This window comes from Capsicum annuum, chromosome 12, assembly GCF_002878395.1.
Source record: "Capsicum annuum cultivar UCD-10X-F1 chromosome 12, UCD10Xv1.1, whole genome shotgun sequence".
Lineage (NCBI taxonomy): Eukaryota > Viridiplantae > Streptophyta > Magnoliopsida > Solanales > Solanaceae > Capsicum > Capsicum annuum.
In genome coordinates, this window is record NC_061122.1 from 22,841,123 (window position 1) to 22,862,750 (window position 21,628).

Here is a 21,628-nt window from a genome sequence, read left to right on the forward strand (position 1 = left end):
ACAGCAACTTCAAAGTATTCAATATTTGTATCTCAAATTCTCAAGAAGAGAACTAAAGGACATAGCAAAGAGGAATAAGATTTTAACCACAGAAAGCAGACAATTATATTATAAACACAGCGCCACAAATGAAGCTTTCAAAAGAAACTGTTGGAAGTCCAATTTTTTTTGGTGCACTTAGCACTGAAAATGAGTTCACCTTCAGTCTCGAAGAACAATGTAAAGCATAAATGACAACACTGGAGGCAGATGAAATTTCTAACAAGTATTCCAACTATGAATTTAGAATGGTTCATCTTCCACTTATAACCAAAATAATTTACTGGTCTTAGGTGGAAGATTCTTCCAAACAATCCATACTTTCAAGGTTTCACACCGTTAATAGCTGGAGCGAGACCTCTGGTAGTCTTCACATAAGTCACATATTCACTGTACTGCATAGTAAATAATGTGCTCTGGTATCGAGTTAGTCGGATTCGCTTCCTCAGTGATTCTGTTATAGGTCCATTGTAACCTGCTTTGCGTATCAGCGAGTCAATTGCTTCTATAACGGTCCACCCTGGAGACAAAATTCAGCGAGTTCATCTTGCAGCTCAACCAGTTCGACAAGTTCCAGAAAATATGCACAACATTCGCTCTCAGTGATAAAGAAGGGAGACGACAAATACCTTCTTGAGCAGCGACCTCAGGTAGGTACGTGGCATTTCTCCTTGTGTTATAGTCAGGGTCAGTAAATTCAATAATTATCCCATGCTTCCCTACCTGAACAAACCATTTCATTCCTGAGAATAAAATACTAGTACAGCATGCCAACAAGAGAGAAGCAGTCATTGCAAGAAACAGAACAGAATGCAGGGAGACAAAATATCTCATATGATTGTGTCAACAATGGCGAGGATTTACACACTAACATATCATGACCACCTTACCCAAGCAAAAGAACATACAAAAGGTGAATCAACTAAAAACCAACAGGAGAGTTTCAAAAATGTAAAACTAGTACTGACATTTAATTTCAGAATACAGATTCTCGTGAGGGAGCAAATGAAGGAAAGACGACTTTGATCTAAGCTTCACATTGCATGTCTAGGGAGTTTATACGAGTCCTCAGGCATATTTGATCGTCATGCTTGTGTAACAAATTTTTAATAGCACGTCGCTCCAAACAAAACTAACCTCTACCATCCCATCCAAGTACAGTATCACGTCTTAGAAACTAAATAATGCAGGCAATGTTACAACATAATTTTTATAAGTGAAATCTGGCAGTCTAAGTTATGGCATGATTTGCTTCATATTTGAATTCTTTTGGTGCTCATGAATTTGATCCACAAATCCATGATGCAATCACAAAAAGATGTATGTCAAGAGTGTACATTTGCTCCGTGACTTAAGAACCAGAGTCAGAGCAAGTTCAAAAGCAGTACCTCCCAATCAAGGTAGTTAGTTGCAGTCTCATAATTAGTGAGAACTGAAACTGTACACTGTAAAGTAGGTAACTCTTTAGCCTGTATTGGAGGAAAACGACGATCCCTGAGAGCACTGCAGATGAATTCAAATATGTAAATACATAGATACAGCATCATAAGATATAATAATTTTTATGTAGGCAGGAAAAATAATTAAGAAAACAAAAGCAGCAAGAACCGAAGAGAGTAACAAACTTAAGGTTTCAAAACAAATCATCACAAGGAAAAGGAAGCGTAAAATGTCATTTATACTCAAACAGTGAAATCTGAAGAGATTAAAGTGAAAAAATCTGATGAATTAACCGTACAGAAATCATACATCTGCAAACTAACGTACTGAGTCATGAATGAAGTACAATACCAGTCTGAAAATAGAATGCTTTCAGATGCCCAAGAAGAATCCAATCAATTGAATACAGAAATTTATCTAACAAGTAATGTAATCCTTCAAAACAGTTCTGCCAATAATAATCAGCTTTCATTAAAGAAAATCTATTCACATAATGAAGCTCAGTTATCTTAATATTATTCCTCTTTATTAGCTAACATGAAATAGAATCGGAAAAAGCAAAAAGGAGTACTTAAAATATAAGAACTTCACTTGCAAACTACCTTGTCAGAGCATAATCCTTAAAACCAGTAATAATGCAGCGAGCTTCCAGAGTGCCTATGCATCCTCGCAAACGAGGCTCCCCACCATTCACCACTTTCTTCCAAGTCACAAACAACGGGCTGAAATGCAGTTTGAACCACATGAGAGCAAAACATCCAAATTTATTTTCGCATTGGTTTGGCATTTCATGAGTTACAGAAGAAAGACTAAGAATGACATTAGCATTTGTTAGTTTACAAAAAGGGACACCAAAAAAGCCTTAACCGTCCAAAACGGATAAGCAGAAGGGTTTTCCAACTTACCAAGACTAAAAAACATTTTGTCATGAGCACAAAATACAGAGACAGTTGACAGAACAAGCTTTGTGAAACACTTGACCTTCACTTGATGAAAGAAAAAGATCTTACAAGGAAGACTGATGACTAGAAATAGGGGGACATTAAAATAAAAGGAAGCTTCCAATGGGTAGAAAAGGAGTGCCCTACATAAAACTCCTGTTTGAAAAACGTTCGAAGTAAAACAAAGGACATTTTCAGAAGGCTATGACAAATCGACACTTGCAAAAAGTGATAAGTGCCGCAATTGGAATGAAAGAAGCTAACAATCACATTTTTTTAAGTTGAAAATCACATCTTGAGATAACATCATTTCCAGTAGGCACTAAAGAGCAAATAAACCCGCAATTTTCCACATTCAAAAACAAAAACTGATTGAATAGCATAGACCCTTCCCGTTCCAAGGCCTCAGCACCATGCAACCAAGAAAATAAATTGTTCCCCTGTAAAACATTCAAGTAAGTAACTTGTACAAAAGAATCTAACTCATCCCAATCAAAATATAGAGAAATTGCACATATCTCCAGGAGGGAAGTTACACATTTCCTACAAACTATGCCACAAAAGGGTAATAAAGATTTATTCACACATAGCAACAAAAACAAGAACAATTAGGACTCAGTCCCAACCAAGGTCCGTTATATGAATCATCACTTCTTCAATTAAGCTCAACTCACATACATGCATATAAAATTGCAGATATCTCCAGGAGGGAAGTTGCACATTTCCCACAAACTATGCCACGAAAGGGCATAAAGATATGTTCACACATAGCAACAACAACTAGGACTCAGTCCCAACCAAGTTAAGGTCGACTATATGAATTCTATCACTTTTTCATTTAAGCTCGACTTATATATTGACAAGAGCGATTGCTCGGATGGTAAGCACCCTCAACCTCAAAGTCACTAAATGAGCAAAAAGGGTGGGAGCTCCTAGGGACGTGTAAAAAAAAAGCTCAACTCTTTCCAATCTCAAGATAGAGAAATTGCACATATCTCCAGGAAGGAAGTTACATATTTCCCACAAACACAAAGTATGCCACAAAGGTAGATATGTTGACACATAACAACAACATCAACAACAATTAGGATTCAGTCCCAACCAAGTTACGGTGGACTATATGAATCATTGCTTCTTCATTAAAGCTCAACTCATATATTGACAAGATGGGTTGCTCGGACAGCAAGCACCCTCCATCTCCAACTCTAAGGTTATGGATTAGAGTCATCAAGGAGAATAAAGGGTGGCAGCGTCTAGGGAAGGATTAAAAAAATTAAAAGAAAAAAGAATCTCAACTCATAGCAAACTATGCCACAGAAGGGCAATAAAGATATGTTCACACATAGCAACAACAACAACAATTACAACTCGGTCCCAAACAAGTTACATTCGGCTATATGAATCATCACTTCTTCGTTTAATCTGAACTCATATACAAACAACACCAACAACAACAACACATCCAATGTAATCTCACAAGTGGTGTCTGGGAGGGTGGGATGTATGCACACATTATCACTACCGGGAGTAAAGTTGTTTCAATAGACCCTCAGCTCAAAACAAGTGTAATAAAAGCAGGATAGACAGGAAATAACGTCAGCAAAATAGAAGGATAAACAAAGAAACGAAGTAACAGTAAAAATCAACTCACATACAAACACATAAAAGTTCAAAACACTACATATACAAGAAAACAAAAAAAGATTGAAACTTTACAAGAATATCAATAAGGGAGAGTAGAAAGGCTATTTCCAATAGACCCTCAGCTCAAAACAAAGTGTAATAAATACAGGATAGGAAAGAACTTAATGACAACAGAATAGCAAGATAAACATAGCAAACAAAGTGACAGTAAAAATCAACTTCTATACATGCATATAATAATTCAAAATACCCCATTTAAGCTCAACTCATATAGAAACAACAACAACATATCCAATAAAATAACGACAGCAAAATAGCAAGATAAACAAAGCAAACAAAGTGACAATAAAAATCAATTCATATACATGCATATAAAAATTCAATACATCCCATATACAAGATAAAAAAATTAAAACTTAACAAGAATGTCAACTCATATACATACATGCACATAAAAATTCAACACACCCCATATACAAGAAAACAAATAAAGATTAAAACTTTACAAGAATATCAATATGGGTGTCTCTAATTTTACACTAAAACTATCAGGGGGCAAGGGGGGTCTTACTGTTCACCCTCATCAAAAGCAGGAGGAGGAGGTTGTTCCTTGTTGTAGTGAGACACCAATGTATCAAAACAGTAAACAGCCATTTCCCTATTTGCAGACACCATCTTTTTCCCCTCAATCAAGAATGGATCTTTCAATTATCAATTAACAAATTAATGGATCAATTGTTGATCAATTTCAGTCAAATTAAATATTATGAAATTAAGGGGGTTTTTACTCCCTTTTTTTTGGTTTTCCTATGTGCCTAATAAATTCTTCAAGCAGAAATTGGGTGCACGGAATAAGAACAAAGTGAAATAAGAGAAGGAAAAAGAAAGTCTGTGCTACTTGTGTGAGTATTCTTCTTCCTTTTCCACTTTGGTCTCTTTTTTCAGTTTTTTGGCTTTAATGGTTCCCGAGAATTATTATTCTTGAGAGTAGTGGAAAAGCCAATATAGGTTAAATTTATTTTTGTTTGAATAAAACAATACTCTTTTATTTGTTTTTATTCATCATATTTTAATTTGTGTACATTTGTAACACTTATTAAAAAATAATTTTATTTATCCCTTATAATATCCATAAAAAAATAATTATTAACATAAATATTTAAGAAAAATATATCCATACACTATAGGAGCGAATTATTTACAACTGAATATTCCTTATTTACGGCTAATTTCATATTTCGATCCTTTTTATTTTATTTTTTCTTTTATAATTTTTTAATTCTCTTTAAATTTTTATTTATTTTTTTTTAATTTTCTTCGATCCATAATGATACCATCACAGTATATCTATGTATCGTTATGGTACCATTAATGTATGCTTCATCATTCAGTGAGACCTCCATGATATCATCATAGTATATCTATATGCTGTCATGATATCATTGATGTTTGCTTTAGTCCTTCAATCAAACCTATATGTTCGTACTGTCACGATATCATTAATGTATACTTTATCATTCAATGAGACCTACATAATACTATCACACACATCTATATACTGTCATGGTATCATCGATGTCTGCTTCAATTCGATCTCCATGGTACCATCAAAATATATGTAAGTATATATACTTACATGATATCATTGAGTTTGCTTCAATCCATAATAATACTACTACAATATATCTATATACTGTCATGATATCACTAATGTCTGGTTCAATTCTTCTGTTAGACCTCCATTATCATCACAACACATATATATTGACATGATATCATTGGATATACTTCAATCCATAATGACACCATAACAGTATATCTATAGGTCATCATTTTGATATATGCTTCGTCATTCAGTAAGACCTCCATGATACCATCACAGTATATCTATATATTGTCATGTCATTGATATCTATTTCAATCGTTTGGTCAAACTATCATGATGCAATCATAATATATATATATATATATATATATATATATATATATATATATATATTGACATAGTATCATTCATACCATTACAATACATTTATATATGAAAAAAGACATCATTTCCCCCTGAACTTGTCCGCTCAACTTACTTATGTACTTAAACTAAACTTTCGCTTTTTTACCCCCTTAATATCTTTAAAGTGTACTAAAATACCCCCTTAACAGCCCATGTGTAAACAAGTGTCGTTGAGCGCGTTAAAATATATTTTTTGTCTATTTAATTTCTTTTAAATACCCGTTTGGAGTCCTTAACGATTATATTCGATTCCTTCTTTAAAAACCCTAATTTAGCCTCTTTCTTCTTCATCTTCAATCCAAAATTTGTTCAATTCATGAAATTGATGCAAAATTGTTTTCTCTTTATTTGTATTAAGCTGCATAAATTTGAGACTAAAAAATATAAAGTCGAATTGATTTTACTAAGAATCTGTCGAAAAATGTGAACGGATTCGAATTGATTTTAGCTTTGTCTTCTTTCCGTATTAAGATATAATCTCAGTCATGAGTTTGTTTATCGTTTTATTATGAATTACTCTCCTTTTTTAAAATTTAATTTTATTTCTGAATTTTAGCTTATTTGATGAAGTAAACTTCTTGTAGCACACAACAATGAAGTCAGTTAACTTGAGTAAACTATGTATGGAGGAAAATGATTCTACTTTGAAGCAAACAGCTCATTGTAATCACAAAATTTTGTTGCATTTGAAGACATCTTGGACATTAAGAAATCCCAATAGAAGATATTTGGCATGTCCTTATTACGGGGTAAATATCAAATTTTGTATTTTCTCTTGTTTTTCGACAAAATTGATTAAGAGAAATGAAATTAATTCATTATTTATTTGTCACTATTGAAGAGTTCAAGATCTTGCGACATTTGATGTTGGAGGGATATAAAAGACATTGATCTGAGATCCAACTATGTGATTCCTAAACTAATAGAGAAATTAGGTGAGTCTGAGAATTTAGTTGAATTTTGCCATTTCAATAAAGTTGAGAAAATGATTGGATCGAACAAATCAATTGAGGAAGGTTCAGAAGAAGTTGACAAGCCTAAGGAATCCAAACACGATGATAATACAATTAATATGAGATTGGAGAAGTTGGAAGAAGAGATTTGAAAGATCAAGGAGAAAGAAAAAAGATGGAGACGAATAGTTGAAGGAAGGACTAGAGACAATACTCACTTCTTTGTTGTATTTTTTTATTGTATATTGATAATAGCTTTAAGCTATTTGGTTGTAATGTTCTATATGGAAAAAAAAAAGTTCAATGAGGTTACCTTAGACTAGGTTGTTGTTGTTAAATGATGTGTTGAAAATTATTGTATTGAGTAATGCAACTTCTTTTGTATTTGGATTCTCTTATATATATGAAGAAGAGAAAAGTTGTATTTCATTTGAATCATGTTTGTTTTAGTATCTTTTGTAATGGTGCAACTTTAACTGCTTTTGCATTTTGCTTGAGTATTTGTTGTAAAATTGATTGCATTTAAATTATTTTGTAGTAAAAAATAAGTGCAACAATAAATTACAATTTGAAGCTGCAAAATGTCAAAATACTTCAGGCACAACACAACAGAAATGAAGTCATAGCTGCTGATATTTCAACAGAAACATTAGCCAAAAAAATACAGTCATAACTGCTGATATTTCAACAGAAACATTAGCCACAAATGCAGTCACAATTATTGATATTTCAACAAGAATATTAACCAAAAATGCAGTCACAGCTACTGATATTTCAACAGAAATATTAATGAAAAATGCAGTCACTGCTGCATCATTATTTTCAAAATATGTCAAATTAGTGCAGTCATAATTGCATAGTTGAAGTCACTACAATACTAGCTAAGTTAAAATTACTACTATTTCATTACATGACATCAATACACAAAGAGAAAAAACATAATCAGGCTTTTACTAGAAAGTTGTTGAACTTGTTTGGCTTAGATGATTCAGTTCAGCATTATTTGACCTTATTCTCATTTTTTTTTGTGCTTTTATGTCTTCAAGTCCTTGTTGGGTCCTAACTTTCTTTCCTTTCTATTCACATCTGATGTTGGTTTGTGATGTCCAATCACTATAGAGGAGTTCACAGGCATTTCAAGCTGACAAAAATTAAAAAGGACAAATCTAACTTAAAATTTACAAAAGGTAGACTTTAAACTAGACAAATATAATCAAGAGATTTTACCTTACATTGAGGATTCTAAAATCACTCTCTATTTGAAGTACCCCCATTCCAACCCTCTTAGGTCTTTTATAAGGTGCCCTTCTACCTTTGATAGCACCAGTGACACTATGATTAGAAGTAGAAACACCACCAGTTCCTCTTGTTGTACCAGCACAACCAACAGCAGTAACATTAACTCCCCTGCATCTACCAGCTCCACCAACAACCGCAGCATTAACTCATCTACCTCTACCAGCTCTACTAACAACTGCAACATTAATTCTTTTGCCTCTACCAATTCTACCAACAAATGCAATATTAACTCCTCTACCTCTACTAGCTCCACCAACACCCATAGTAGCAGTTGATCCTCTTCTTCTACTAGTAGTACCAGTAACATTTGTTGCTGCAACTGATCCGCTCTCTCTACCAGTAGTACCAATAGCAGTTATTGCTGTAGCTGATCCTCTCCATCTGTCAGTGGTACCAATAGCAACTGCAGCTGTTGCTGCTGCAGCCTACCACATAAAATAAAAAATAAAATGAGAGAAAAATGAAAAAAAAATAAAAGAAAATTAAAATTCTAGTAAATTACAAGTCAAATATTACCTTTGTAAAATTTTTTGATCTTCTTTTTCCTCTACTTGTGCTTGGTGCTACAAAAGAAGTCAATAGACAACTCCTCTTATTATGACCCTTGTTGTAACAAATGTTGCAGGTCATCTCAATGACTCTCTTTGACAACTTACGTGTCTTGTTTTAATTCTACCCTTTTCTTCTAGATTTTTGGGTCTACCTGAAAGCTTTTTTGTTGTAGGTGGTATAACAGGAATGTTGGAAGACTTGGGCCACATTTGCATATCAGTGACAGGTTGAATGAAGTAACTATTGGCCTTGAGGTAAGTTTCCTTAGTATATCAATGTGCAACATAGTTAATGGGTTCTAGTCTTCTAAAGTGTAGTACAACAATGGCATGACGACAAGGTATATATTTTAATATCCAAGACCTACATGTACAAGTATTATCCCTCAAATTCACTATAAAAGTATTTCTCCATGTATTCTTAACTTCATTGATTTTGATGTGTTATCTTGCAACACTTTAGTGTCATTGGAAAAATATCAGTTATCTATATTTCAGAAAACTATCTCAATTGTCCCATTCTTTTCATCACCTTGACCCTTATTTCCTCAAGCATTGATATTATAGTCTTGTATCTTGCCCTCAATATCCATGAGTTGAGGCTTTTAGCCATGTTGTTGTCAACACTATCACGACAACTGTGATATTTGAAGTAAACTTTAGACCACCTTTCTATGTTGTACCGCAGAAGATTTTCATAAATTTTATCACCTAACATCTTCATATAATTCAAATTTCTTCTCAATTCTTACTCATATGTGGACTTGACACACTTTCAAAAGAAGTTTCTTCTTTTAATACCTCTCTAATCTTTAGACCAGTTGGCTAGAACATGTCTAGAACACATTCTTTATTCTGCATTTGACAGTAAATCTGAAATTGTACTATTAAGACCTTTGAAAAAAACAAAATATATTAGTTGACATACCGCTAATATCCGTGAGTTGAAGTTTTCAGCCATGTTATTGTCAATACTATCACAGCAACTGTGATATTTGAAGTAAATCTTAGGCCACATTTCTATGTTGTACTACAGAAGATCTTTACAAATTTTATCTCCTAACATCTCCATATGATCTAAATTCTTCTCAATTCTTGCTTATATGTGGACTTGACACACTTTTAAAAATAGTTTCTTTTTTAAATACCTCTCCATTCTTTAGATCAGTTGGCTAGAACATGTCTAACACACATTCTTTATTCTGCATTTGACAGTAAATCTGAAATTACATTGTTAAGATCCTTGAACAAAATAAAATATATTAGTTGACATAAGTATAAAATATTTTAAAAAATAGAAAATGAATAAGAGAAAATAGATGAGGTTACCTTCTGCATATCAATAATAGTAGTCACTTCGGACCCATCTCTCAACTCAAGATCATTCTTCACAAGTGTAACAAATCGTCTCCAAGTGAATTTATTCTCAACTTCAACCACTATCTAGGCTAGTGGTAGCATCTGGTTATTCCTATTCTTACAAACTGCCACAAGTAATTGACCCTTACAAATACCTTTTAAAAAATAATCATCAAACCCAATACATCTTCTAGCCCCAACTTTGAATGTTTTCTTCAAAGCATCAAAACATATGTAAAATGATTGAAATTATTTTCTTCCACTTTCAGAAGTTTCTTCACTAAGCCTTACTACACATGTGCTACCTGGATTGGTCTTTAAGAGCCCATCCCTGTAATTTAAAATTTTGTTGAATTCATCTACATGATTACCCATAATTTTTTGCAACACTATGTTTCTAGCATTTCTTGCTATAGTCCTCCTTATATACACCTCCAAATCATTTTTTACTAACTCCTGAAACTGACAAACTCTAATTTCAGGTTCCTGTACCTCTCAGCCAAGTACTTAGAATTCACCAATTTGTTCTTTATTGTGGTATTACACTTGGGCACTGGATTGTACTTCTTAACTTGAAAATCTGTAGTTCTAGAATCAGTGCTTGCAAACAACAATCATGGACAACCATCTACACATTTTACTTTCACCTTTTTTTATTCATTCACAAACTTATCTAGCTCTACATGTTCTTGAACACCATATCTAGTAAGAGCTTTTCTAAACTCTTCAACATTTGCAAAACAAATCCCAAGCTCCTAAACTATTAATTTACAAGTAGGATCAAACAAAATCCTCTTATAATTTCTTTTTGCTCTTCTTGTTTTTTCCTTTCTTCTAGCAGGTTGTTCAACCTCAGCATCTCTATAAATATCCTTATCAGAATCTATTTCAAAACTAACCCATTCATCTGAATTAATATATGACTTATCTCCAACTATTTTTCCCTCTAGATTATTTTTTTTCTTGGATATAACCTCATTATATTCCACATCAACTCCTTTTTTACCTAAACTAACACCTTTTGTTCTAGACTCTTTTTTTCTTTTTTTTTTTTTCATCGGACCTATTTTTTTGGCAATCCTCTTTTATTTCCTCGAAATCCTTACCTCTTCATGAACATCACTGCCATACTCATCATATTCACCTTCATAAAAAAATCACAATAATCTAATTTTTTACTAATATCAGTTTCACTTTTTCAATCTGATGAAATGACTGGGACATCTGTTGCGGTAACAAAGATAGTTTCACCTAAATCCTGCTCAATACTAGCAAAAACAACACCCAAGTCCTTACCGGTAGTAAAAACACCATTTACACCACCCAAATCATCACTCCTAGCACTACCACCGCCACTACCTAAGTCTTCACCCCTAGCAGCAACACCATCATCACCCAAGTCTCCACTAGTAGCAGAAAAAACACTACCACAACCACCTAAGTTCTCACCCCAAGCAGCAATAACAACGTCACCCAAGCCCCCACCAATAGCAGAAATACCACCACAACCACCTAAATCCTTACCAATAAAAGAAACATCATCACCAGCACCTAGGTCTTCACCCCTACCTACAGTACAACCATCACTCAAGCTTTTACCAACAGTAGATTCATGAGGTGTTGCAACTTCTACAAAGCCCTCTTCAAATTCTAAATTATCGCAGTCTCCTAAGTTTTGACCTAACTCTTTATCAAAAGTAGTAGGACAAGATTCTCCTTCCACATGAGGGTCATATTCAATAGCTGGGACCACATCAAACCCATCAACCAAATGTGTCACATATAACACAACAACATATCTATTTTTAAGATGAGATATAATACCCAGAATGTCCCTATCACATGTTACTATTATTAATTTTTTTGGGAGGTCTACTATAAACAATACACGAAAAAATATTATACTCAATTTCCTTCAGGTAACCAACAAATTCAAAGTAAGAAAGTCTGTCAACATCATCATCGAAACAGTTGATAACAATACCTTTATGATACTTAATACGGAATTTTTATTGTAATTTGCCTTCATGATGAGATCTCAACGTCACATAAACAATATTCATGCTTAATTTGAAGAAAAAAATAAAAAATACGAACTTAAAACTTGTTCAAGGCAAAAATCCTAATATGAAAGTAAAACAATTAAAACAACTAATAATCACCTGGGGTAGTTAAATTGCATCAAGGAGAAAGATAGAAATCATAAACAACCATAGATTTGAAGTGAAATCAAGTGAAATCGGGTGAAAATATCACGGTTTAGATAGATTTTAGAGAGAGAAAAGTAAAATTGGTTATTTGGTAAGATTTGGGGGGTATTTATTAAGGGTGGTCAAGTTATAATTGAGAATGGGTCGGGTTATAACATGGACGAATCAAAGGGTGTATGTTTAACAACACCAAGCCTTGACTTGGGATAGACTGTTAATGGAATATTTTAATACACCTTAAAGATGATAAGGGGGGTAAATAGACGAAAGTTTAGTTTTAAGTGCTAAAGTAAGTTGAGCGGATAAGTTCAGGAGAGAAATGATGTCTTTACTCTTTATATATTGTCATAGTATCATTTATTTCTAATTTAATCCATCAATGAGACCTCCATGACACCATTACAACATATATGTACTGATACAGTATTATTGAAATTTGCTTGAATCTCTACTGATATCAGCACAGTATAGATATACTGTAATGGTATCAATGATGTCTGCTTCAATTGTTTCGTGAAACCTCCATAATATTATCACAATATTCATATACTAACATGATATCATTGTAGTCTACTATTTAATTATTTTATTTTTATTAGAATTGCCATGAGAAACATTCTGCAATTCATCTAAATGCAACAAAAAAAATTTAAGTCAGACATCACTAATGCAATCAACTCTTATTCACCTACATAATAATCAATATCAAAATTACATAAATACAAAACACGATGACACTACTATCGATTCACTATTCAACACTTCCGATCCATATCAACAATCAAACAAACCCACAAAAATATCACACCAAAAGCAACATAACAAAAAATAAAAATAAAATTTATAACTAGATGTGCAACTCTAGAAATTAGTTACTAGTTGGGTGAAGAAGACCTACCATGAAAACAGGAATAAAGAGGCGCTTAAACTTCAAAAAAAAAGGGAGTTTGCGTTGTAATTAAATTGGGTCGTTAAGTAAGGGAAAGGATATGTTGGTGTAATTAATTTTGATTTTTGGTTCAAAAAGTGTATGTTTCCCAACTTTTAACATGATATCCCTATTAATTGGTATTTACAATATATTTTGAAATTAGTTTGAAAAATAAATTATTAATATTAATGATAAAATAGAAAAAATTATATTTCTTGATATATCAAATATGATAAGTAAAAATAAAAATTTAGTTAGGAAATAAATGACAAGTAAAAACGAATAAAGGAAGTCTCTTTGTCTCAATTTATTTTATTTGATTTACTTTTTTTTTAAGTCCATTTTAAAAAAGAATTGATTGTTTTCATTTTTAACAATAATATAGTAATGGTAAAAACTTTCATGCATGTATACATTAAACTAATGTTCTTTACCAAATTAAATAATTAAATTAAGTAAAATGCATGTTATATGTTAATTAATCATGGCTAAATAATATGAACACTAAATTCAAACACATAACATGTATGTATTGATTTGATGTATGCATCGAATGCGTGTAAGTTTTAATTGTAATGTAATTGTAACTTTTCACATAACAGATTTAAGATTAGAAGAACATTTTATTATAATTAATATATTTTTAATTTAAATTTTAAAATTTTATGTTAAATTAAAATAAATAAATAAATTTTAAAAATATTATTATTGAGAGTAATAAAAAAGTCAATATAACTTTTTATTTATTATTTTATTTGTTGTTAGTTTGGATAGAAGAATATTTATAGTCAAATTAGTGCTTTGCATTGATAATGTCGTCATGGACCAACCTTGGAGAGAAAGGCCAAAAGGTCCTCGATTGCTGGAAAGGCTTGAAAGCAACGTGTCAACTTCCTTCTTTTTTATTTGGAAGAATTACATGATACTATTTCAAATTTTCATCCTTTTTAAAACTTACTATTTTATTTCTTGCTATTTGCTCATTTGGGTTGTGTTTATGTTCTTGAATATTTACTTTTTAAATTTTTTAATAAAAAAATTATTGTATTTTTATTTAATAAATATAATTATTATTAATTTAAAAATATATGTAATATTTAATTAGGAATATATTGATGAAATTATTTTTAATTTTATAGAATAAAGTGATTTATTAAGGGGGTATATCCAATTCAAATGGAGTAAATAAAAAGAAATAGAGGGAGAATTACATAATTTTTTTATTTTATTTAAAAGTTCGGATGCATTAAGTATTAAATTAAGTGATGTATCCAAAAAAATATAATATATTCATATGGAATGTATTGTATCCGTGTAAAGTTAAGTAATGCATCCAGAAAAATGTGTTGTATTAGTCTTGACTAAATCAAGGATTTTTGGTGATGTTGAAAAAAATTGGAATAAGGAGTAATCAGCTTCAAAAGAGTTGGAATTTATGTAACTTTTACTTTTTACATGCTTACATCTAACTTACAATGTTGGCCAAACACATATTGTATAACACATTTTAAAATTGTTCGAGATTTTTATTTAGACATTTAAATTTAAGCTTGTTCCAATTGAATATAATATTATATATAATTTTATTTAAAGTAGATGTTCATTTTAAACACCTAAACAAACAACAAACTGTGTCACTTTGACATCTTTTAATCTGTTAAGAAAAATTCTAGGCGTATGTAAACAAATACATCCACGTGGATTTTAAATGTCAATTAAAACTTGCGAAACTCATTTTACTTTTTACGTCAGCCATATCTATATCTATAATAATATATTAAAAGTGTGAAAACCTATAGAAAAGTGAATTGAACTTTTTGCCCTTCACTAAAATAATGTGCTTCAGATAAAATCGCCTTTTACCATCTTCCTAGCAATTAAATTCTACAAAATAAATATACTAAAAATTTTCTACAATTAAATTCTTCCCAAATTTAGCTCTTTTCCTTGCTTCATTAAAACACTCATTTTTTTTTATAAATTTTTCCTTCCCAAATTTAGCTAAACACCCATTTTTTGGTTCCTATTTGGTTGACAATTAAAATCCACGATTTTTTTGTCAAAATTTTCTTCCAAATTTAGCTAAACACCTATTTTTTGGTTCCTACTTGATTTACAACTAAATTCACGATTTTTTTTTTGTAAAATTTTTCTTCCCAAATTTATCTAAACACCCGTTTTTCATTTTTAAAAATCTTATACTTGATTTATAATTAAATTCTTCCCAAATTTAGCTATCGTTTTTTAATCCTATTTGATTTCTACTTAATTTCTTTCAATAAAAAAAACATACGGCTTTTCCGGTCTTCTATATAAACGCTTGAGTTTTTTTCATTGTTCATTGTTATAAATAGTTGCGTGAGCTTTTATCATTGTTCATTGTTATAAATAGTTGCGTGAGCTTTTATCATTGTTCATTGTTATAAACAACTGCAATCTTTCAATGTTTTTCGTCTCAACACAGTTTCAACAATTTTTTTCAGGTGTTTGATCGTTATATCATCTCTCCCTTTTTACATTGTTAATTTAAACACAATATTATTTGCTATGCCAACTTAAATTGCTTAATTTAATTTAGTTTAATGTGTAGCTTAATGTGACCTGTTAGTTCAATATATTTTATTTCATACCTCTATTATGAATTCTACATTCTTATCGTTTTATGTGTCATTTTAGTAGAATATATTATATTTTTTGTTGTTCATAACTAACTTCTTTATCTACCCACCTACCAACAAGATTCACATATTCAGGTATAATTCTTATCATCTAACAAATTTACCTCTATTACGAAATTCTACGTTCTTATCGTTTTAACTTCTATTTTCTTAAAGATTATTACAAATGGATCCTATCACTGAAATTGTGAGTATCAACACTTTGAAGTCAACGGATTATATCTGGATGATCAAAGTATTGGTCATTGAAAGCGGCCCAACGAAGTCATTTAAGAATGGAGGGTTCTCGAAAAATGATGATATTATGAGGAGGTAATATTATTCTTTCATACCTAACATGTTTAATAATTTCTTCCAAATTTAGCTAAACACCATTTTTTGGTTCCTACTTGGTTTACAATTAAATCCACGATTTTTTTTGGTAAAATTTTCCTTCCCAAATTTAGCAACCCGTTTTCCATTTTTAAAAATTATATTTGGTTCCTACTTGGTTTACAATTAAATCTTTCCCAAATTTAGCTACCATTTTTTTAATCCTATTTGATTTCTACTTGGTTTCTTTCAACCAAAAAACATACGGCTTTTCAGTCCTTCTATATAAACGCTTGAACTTTTTTCATTGTTCATTGATATAAATAATTGATTGAGCTTTTTTCATTGTTCATTGTTATAAACAACTGCGATCTTTCATTGTTTTTCGTTTTAGCACAGTTTCAACAATTTTATTTTCAGGTTTTTGGTCGTTATATCATCTCTCCCTTTTTACATTGTTAATTTAAACACAATATTATTTGCTATGCGAACTTAAATTGCTTAGTGTAATTTAGTTTAATGTGTAGCTCAATGTGACCTGTTAGTTCAATATATTTTATTTCATACCTCTATCATGAATTTTACGTTCTTATCGTTCTATGTGTCATTTTAGTAGAATATATTATATTTTTTGTTGCTCATAACTAACTTCTTTATTTACCCACCTACCAACAAGATTCATATATTCAAGTATAATTCTTATTATCTAACAAATTTGCCTCTATTATGAAATTCTACGTTCTTATCGTTCTAACTTCTATTTTCTTAAAGATTATTACAATGGATCCTATCACCAAAATTGTGAGTATCAACACTTTGAAGCCAAGGAATTATATCTGAATGATCAAAGTCTTGGTCATCGAAAGCGGCCCAACGAAGCCGTTTAAGAATGAAGGTGGTTCTAAAAAAATGGTGGTATTAGTTGATGAGGGTCACACTAGGAAACTGAAACTTGATACATATTCCTTTTATTCAAACTAGTTGCTCTATGGTGTAATTTCAATTTTATGTGAAGTGTTTTGAATTTATAGTCGAGTGCCTAAGTAATCTCATGATAGATTCACACACATCAACAAATACATATCTTTTCACTTTGTGTTTTACTCTTATCTCTATCAATTTCATATTATATTTTTTTTCAGGGCACAAAAATTAATGGTACACTTTTTAATGAACATATTGAAACATTCAACATGCGTATGGTCTTGGTCCAACAACAAGTTGGTAACACCTTCACGGATGAGGGAGATAACTATTGCGAAGTGGTTGGACACTTTATGCTATGCAAATAGAATAAAAATATTTTTTATTGATATATATATATAAATTGCTGAATCTCCTTAACGTGCTTCTACTGTACTTGTAATGTGGTCAAAAAGATAATTTAGGTCACATTTCAAATCCCAAGTGTGGAATTTTTGTATGTTTTTTAAAGTGTGGCATTCTTGTATGTTTTTTAATCCCCTTGTCAGCATTCTAGCTATGCCACTGCTTGCAAGAATGTCTAGGGTAGGGCTCGCTAATAGAAATAGAAAATTGAGTGGATACCGGGATGAGCTACCAGTGATTCCTATCCCATGAGTTTCTATTTTAACACTTCTTTCACCTCCTATGTTCCCTGTCCACAGAATGCTAAGCAAAAATAATTCATTGAAAAGTACTAAGATCAAACCTTATTAGATTCTTGACTTAAGCATTGCCTTACGACAGTTGTCTATTGCATCAACCTTTTAACCGCAGAATAGTTGAGGAGGTTTGAATTTTTTGCATGACATCAAAACTGTGTGAGAAAAGGGGAACCAAAGTCGGTTAGAAATAACGACATCAGAAAGATCGTAAAAACACACCAAGTATTGCTCTATTCAAACTATCGACAACTTGCTCCCTGTACTCTAAGCTTAATAGATGAAACATGGGTGACTTTTTTGGCTCATTATAAGCTAATAAAGCGATGAAGTCCTGCCAAAAAGTTTCTATATTTAGACAAGTACATGGGATTTGAAAGAAAAAATTTAAGAGATTTACTAGGGAAGAAACACACCTCAAGCTTTTTAAGATGTTTTTCCACCTTTCCAAAAGGAGACAACTTTACCTGCGCAAATTTCATAGCTTCTGTGCTACCACAAAAAGAAATAGTCAGAAAACGTAATGTCGTCTCTGAAAAATAAGCCACTGACATATTGTGCTCACCATTTTCTTGAGCAGACAAGTCCAACAAAATGAAGGCTCAACAAATCAAAATGCAGATTCTTATTTTTCTCCAACAAGCCGGGAGCAAACTGCTCTATAAGTTCAATGACCTTCAAAATCATCCTTTCTAACGCCAACTGATAAATCCTTGAAGATAACTTTGTAGTTAGGACCATCAATCAAACACTTCAAAAAGACAAACTAATCATTGAAACACCAAAATATAGACGACTCCGTCTTATATCATGTTAATACTTACTGTGGAGTGGATAAACTACACAAAGAGGAAAGGAGAAGAAAACAAAGTATCATGTTGACTTTACCAAATTTGTTCCTTCTATATTGAAATAGGTAAAACCATCTACTATTCCTATGGATTGGAGGTGAATAGAATAACACTGTGTTCCAATCCCAACTAATTGGGTTGGTTATCTAAATTCTATATATTCATTCTGATCCATTAGGACTGATTTCATTTAAATACTCAGTAATTTGACATTTGAGACAAACTAGAGCTCCTCTAAGAATAAATATCCTCTAAATTGCAGGTTTATCCTATCATTGACACTTCATTCTTTAATCAAGGTAAAAATATTCCTGATACATACTAGATTTAATATATGTGTACCAACAATGATCAAATCGTATCCCGACTAGCTAATATTTTCTACATGTGTCCTGTTTTTTATAAAAGAAAATATTGCCCACATGAGTATTTTGCTTCTATTATATTTTTTTTATGCCATGCCAAATGGGTTTTACAGGTCGTAGGTCTTTGAGATAACTTTCTTCCACGTTATTTCGGCATCTCGACTTCTTTTAACACCCTCCATCATTATATTACCCAGCCAATCGTCACACTTAGAGTAGGCTATTGAAATATCAAAATGAATATAATGTTATGCACAATAGACAGTAGGAATGTAAGATATGTATGTTGGAAAATCAAGAGAAAAGTAGCATGATCTCAAAATGAAACAAGCTATTACAAACAAGGCTATTTCTCAAACAAAAGTACTCTGGAGGAAAAAAAAATATTTAAATCTTAGAAGTAAACAAATAATCAAAAAAAGAGGCTTAAAGAGTGCTAATTTCAGATTGAACATGATGAAAATAATGAGCAATAACAAGCTTTAAGAAGCAATTTGAACCTGATGAAAACTGTCACTTAAGGAATGGTCAATGTGATAGATGTTAATACAATGAAAAGAATGAGCAATAGACAAGCTTCAACCAGCAATACACCTTTCATCATAACAATAAAAAAATACATCAACCTCATATGAAAACAAAGTAAAAAGGTGCCTGAAGAAACTATCACTTACTTTTTCTCTTCTCTTATCCTCAAGACGATTAGCAGTCTGCTTCATGCCAGTGGAGGCAGTAAATGATTCAAACGTATTTGTTAAACAATTATGTGCAAGATATGACATGACAATGTTGTGAACATCATTGTCATTGGCAGCCTATTGAAGCAACACGCAATTAGCAAATCAAAAGTTTAACAAGCTGACATAGTACAAGATTCATCTAAATCATACACCTTTTATTTTTTAAAATTTTCAAAGACAAAACAATGAAATAGAATCCACAAACAAACAAAAAACTTCTCTGATAATGGTCATTTTCAGTATTTTCTTTTTATCAATCTTAAACTCAACTTTTAAACCTATATCAGTCGATTAACTACTCCACAATCCCAAGTCAATTGGAATTGGCCATATCTCAAACCAGTCAGTGGGACCGGCTACATGAATCCTCTACACTCATTCAAATTGAGCCAATTTCATTGTAAATACTAAATATTCTTTCTTTCAGTAGGGACACGACCAGTTAAAGAAATAAATAAGGAGAATTGGATCTCAATTCATGATTCTTATCCAATAAAAACACTTTTCCCCTTCTTTATAGGGAAAAAAATTTCTCTCATTCCCCCTGATAAACACACCATTAACATATTTAGGGGTCGTTTGGTGTAATTTTGAATCTCAGCTGACATGCCAACATCATGACATTCAAAATTGATAAGATTAAGCATATCTGACACATATTTTATGTAAATATCAAGCAAATCACACATGAAACAAGAAATTTAAGCAAAAGGAGTAACAAAAAATTAAAATTTGGAACATATGAAGAAAAAGTGATTTTAAGAAAATCAAAATATAGAAAATCTAAACCGAAAAGGGTTTAAAAATCAACCCTTCAAACGTCTTAAAGTATGAAAAACAAAAGAAAAAGGGAAAGAAGAGAAAATTACAGGCTAAACTTGATCATCTGCCAGGGACGTTTCTTCTTGGTCCTCCAAGCACCCATCTTCACCTCTCCATCGTCGAGGGTTCATCTTTCAAATAGAAAGAAAATATTTGCAAAATGAGAGAGTGAGAAGAAAACAAGCTTCTGAAGTTTACTTGACTTTCCTAATTCATTTTTCCTAATTCATTTTTTCTTTCTTTTTTAATTATTGGCTTTTTCTCGGTTTGGGAGTTACTTTATCATTTTATTCTTAAACATGCATGTTTATATATATATAAATTTTAAATTATGGTGTAAAATTATAGTAAATTTTACTCACTATTTACCAATTTATATAAAGTATTTTAAATGTATATACATTTTAAAATTAATTATTACAATTTATGTTATAAAATAAATAATATTTTTCTGTTATTTAAATCTTCTCATTATAATTATATTTTACATAAAGTACAAATATATAAAATTAATAGAATAAAAATAATCCATCATTAAAACAACGTTATTTTAGAAGTAGGAAATAAGTATATTGAATAAATTCCTCTTTAATCAACTGCACCTTATAAAGGTGATTCAAAGTTTTTGCTCTTCATTAAAAAAAATTTCAATAAACAAAATTATGTTTTTACTATTTAAATTCATTATATTTAAAATTTTAAAATCAACTACATTTTTTATTATTAAGTCTTTCCTTATTTGACTATTGCACACATCCTAAAATTTAGAGTTTTAAAATTATACAAAAAATTATCTCATGATTCCTATATTTCAATTTGAAAGTCGATAATAAAACCAATTTTATTCCCTAAATGTA

The 21,628-nt window shown here is 31.3% G+C and overlaps 2 protein-coding genes across 2 annotated transcripts; both read right to left on the minus strand.

The window, feature by feature from the left end:
- Positions 1–80: 80 nt before the first annotated feature.
- On the minus strand, positions 81–5,102 carry LOC107853431 (uncharacterized protein At2g38710). Its single transcript, XM_016698425.2, has 5 exons — positions 4,636–5,102; positions 2,082–2,201; positions 1,428–1,542; positions 669–762; positions 81–559 (listed from the first exon to the last, which is right to left on the minus strand). Exons 1-5 carry the CDS (start codon positions 4,737–4,739, stop codon positions 363–365), a joined length of 630 nt encoding a protein of 209 aa, XP_016553911.1. The 5' UTR covers positions 4,740–5,102; the 3' UTR covers positions 81–362.
- Positions 5,103–18,046: 12,944 nt separating this feature from the next.
- Positions 18,047–20,902, minus strand: LOC107850252 (glucose-induced degradation protein 8-B homolog). The gene is made up of 6 exons (XM_047401518.1): positions 20,828–20,902; positions 19,884–20,024; positions 18,559–18,695; positions 18,410–18,485; positions 18,216–18,327; positions 18,047–18,132 (listed from the first exon to the last, which is right to left on the minus strand). The coding sequence occupies exons 1-6, from the start codon at positions 20,900–20,902 to the stop codon at positions 18,083–18,085; spliced, it is 591 nt and encodes a 196-aa protein (XP_047257474.1). The 3' UTR covers positions 18,047–18,082.
- Between the last annotated feature and the right edge of the window lie 726 nt (positions 20,903–21,628).

Coding starts and splice junctions, on each gene's coding strand:
- LOC107853431 (XM_016698425.2), bottom strand. CDS start 4,739: ATGGTGTCTGCAAATAGGGAAATGGCTGTTTACTGTTTTGATACATTG. Junction 2,202..4,635: donor GCTTTTGATGAGGGTGAACA/GTAAGACCCCCC, acceptor ACTGCATTTCAG/CCCGTTGTTTGTGACTTGGA. Junction 763..1,427: donor CTAACTACCTTGATTGGGAG/GTACTGCTTTTG, acceptor TGGTTTGTTCAG/GTAGGGAAGCATGGGATAAT.
- LOC107850252 (XM_047401518.1), bottom strand. CDS start 20,902: ATGAACCCTCGACGATGGAGAGGTGAAGATGGGTGCTTGGAGGACCAA. Junction 18,328..18,409: donor AACATCTTAAAAAGCTTGAG/GTGTGTTTCTTC, acceptor ACTTTTTGGCAG/GACTTCATCGCTTTATTAGC. Junction 18,133..18,215: donor TTTGAATAGAGCAATACTTG/GTGTGTTTTTAC, acceptor GATGTCATGCAA/AAAATTCAAACCTCCTCAAC.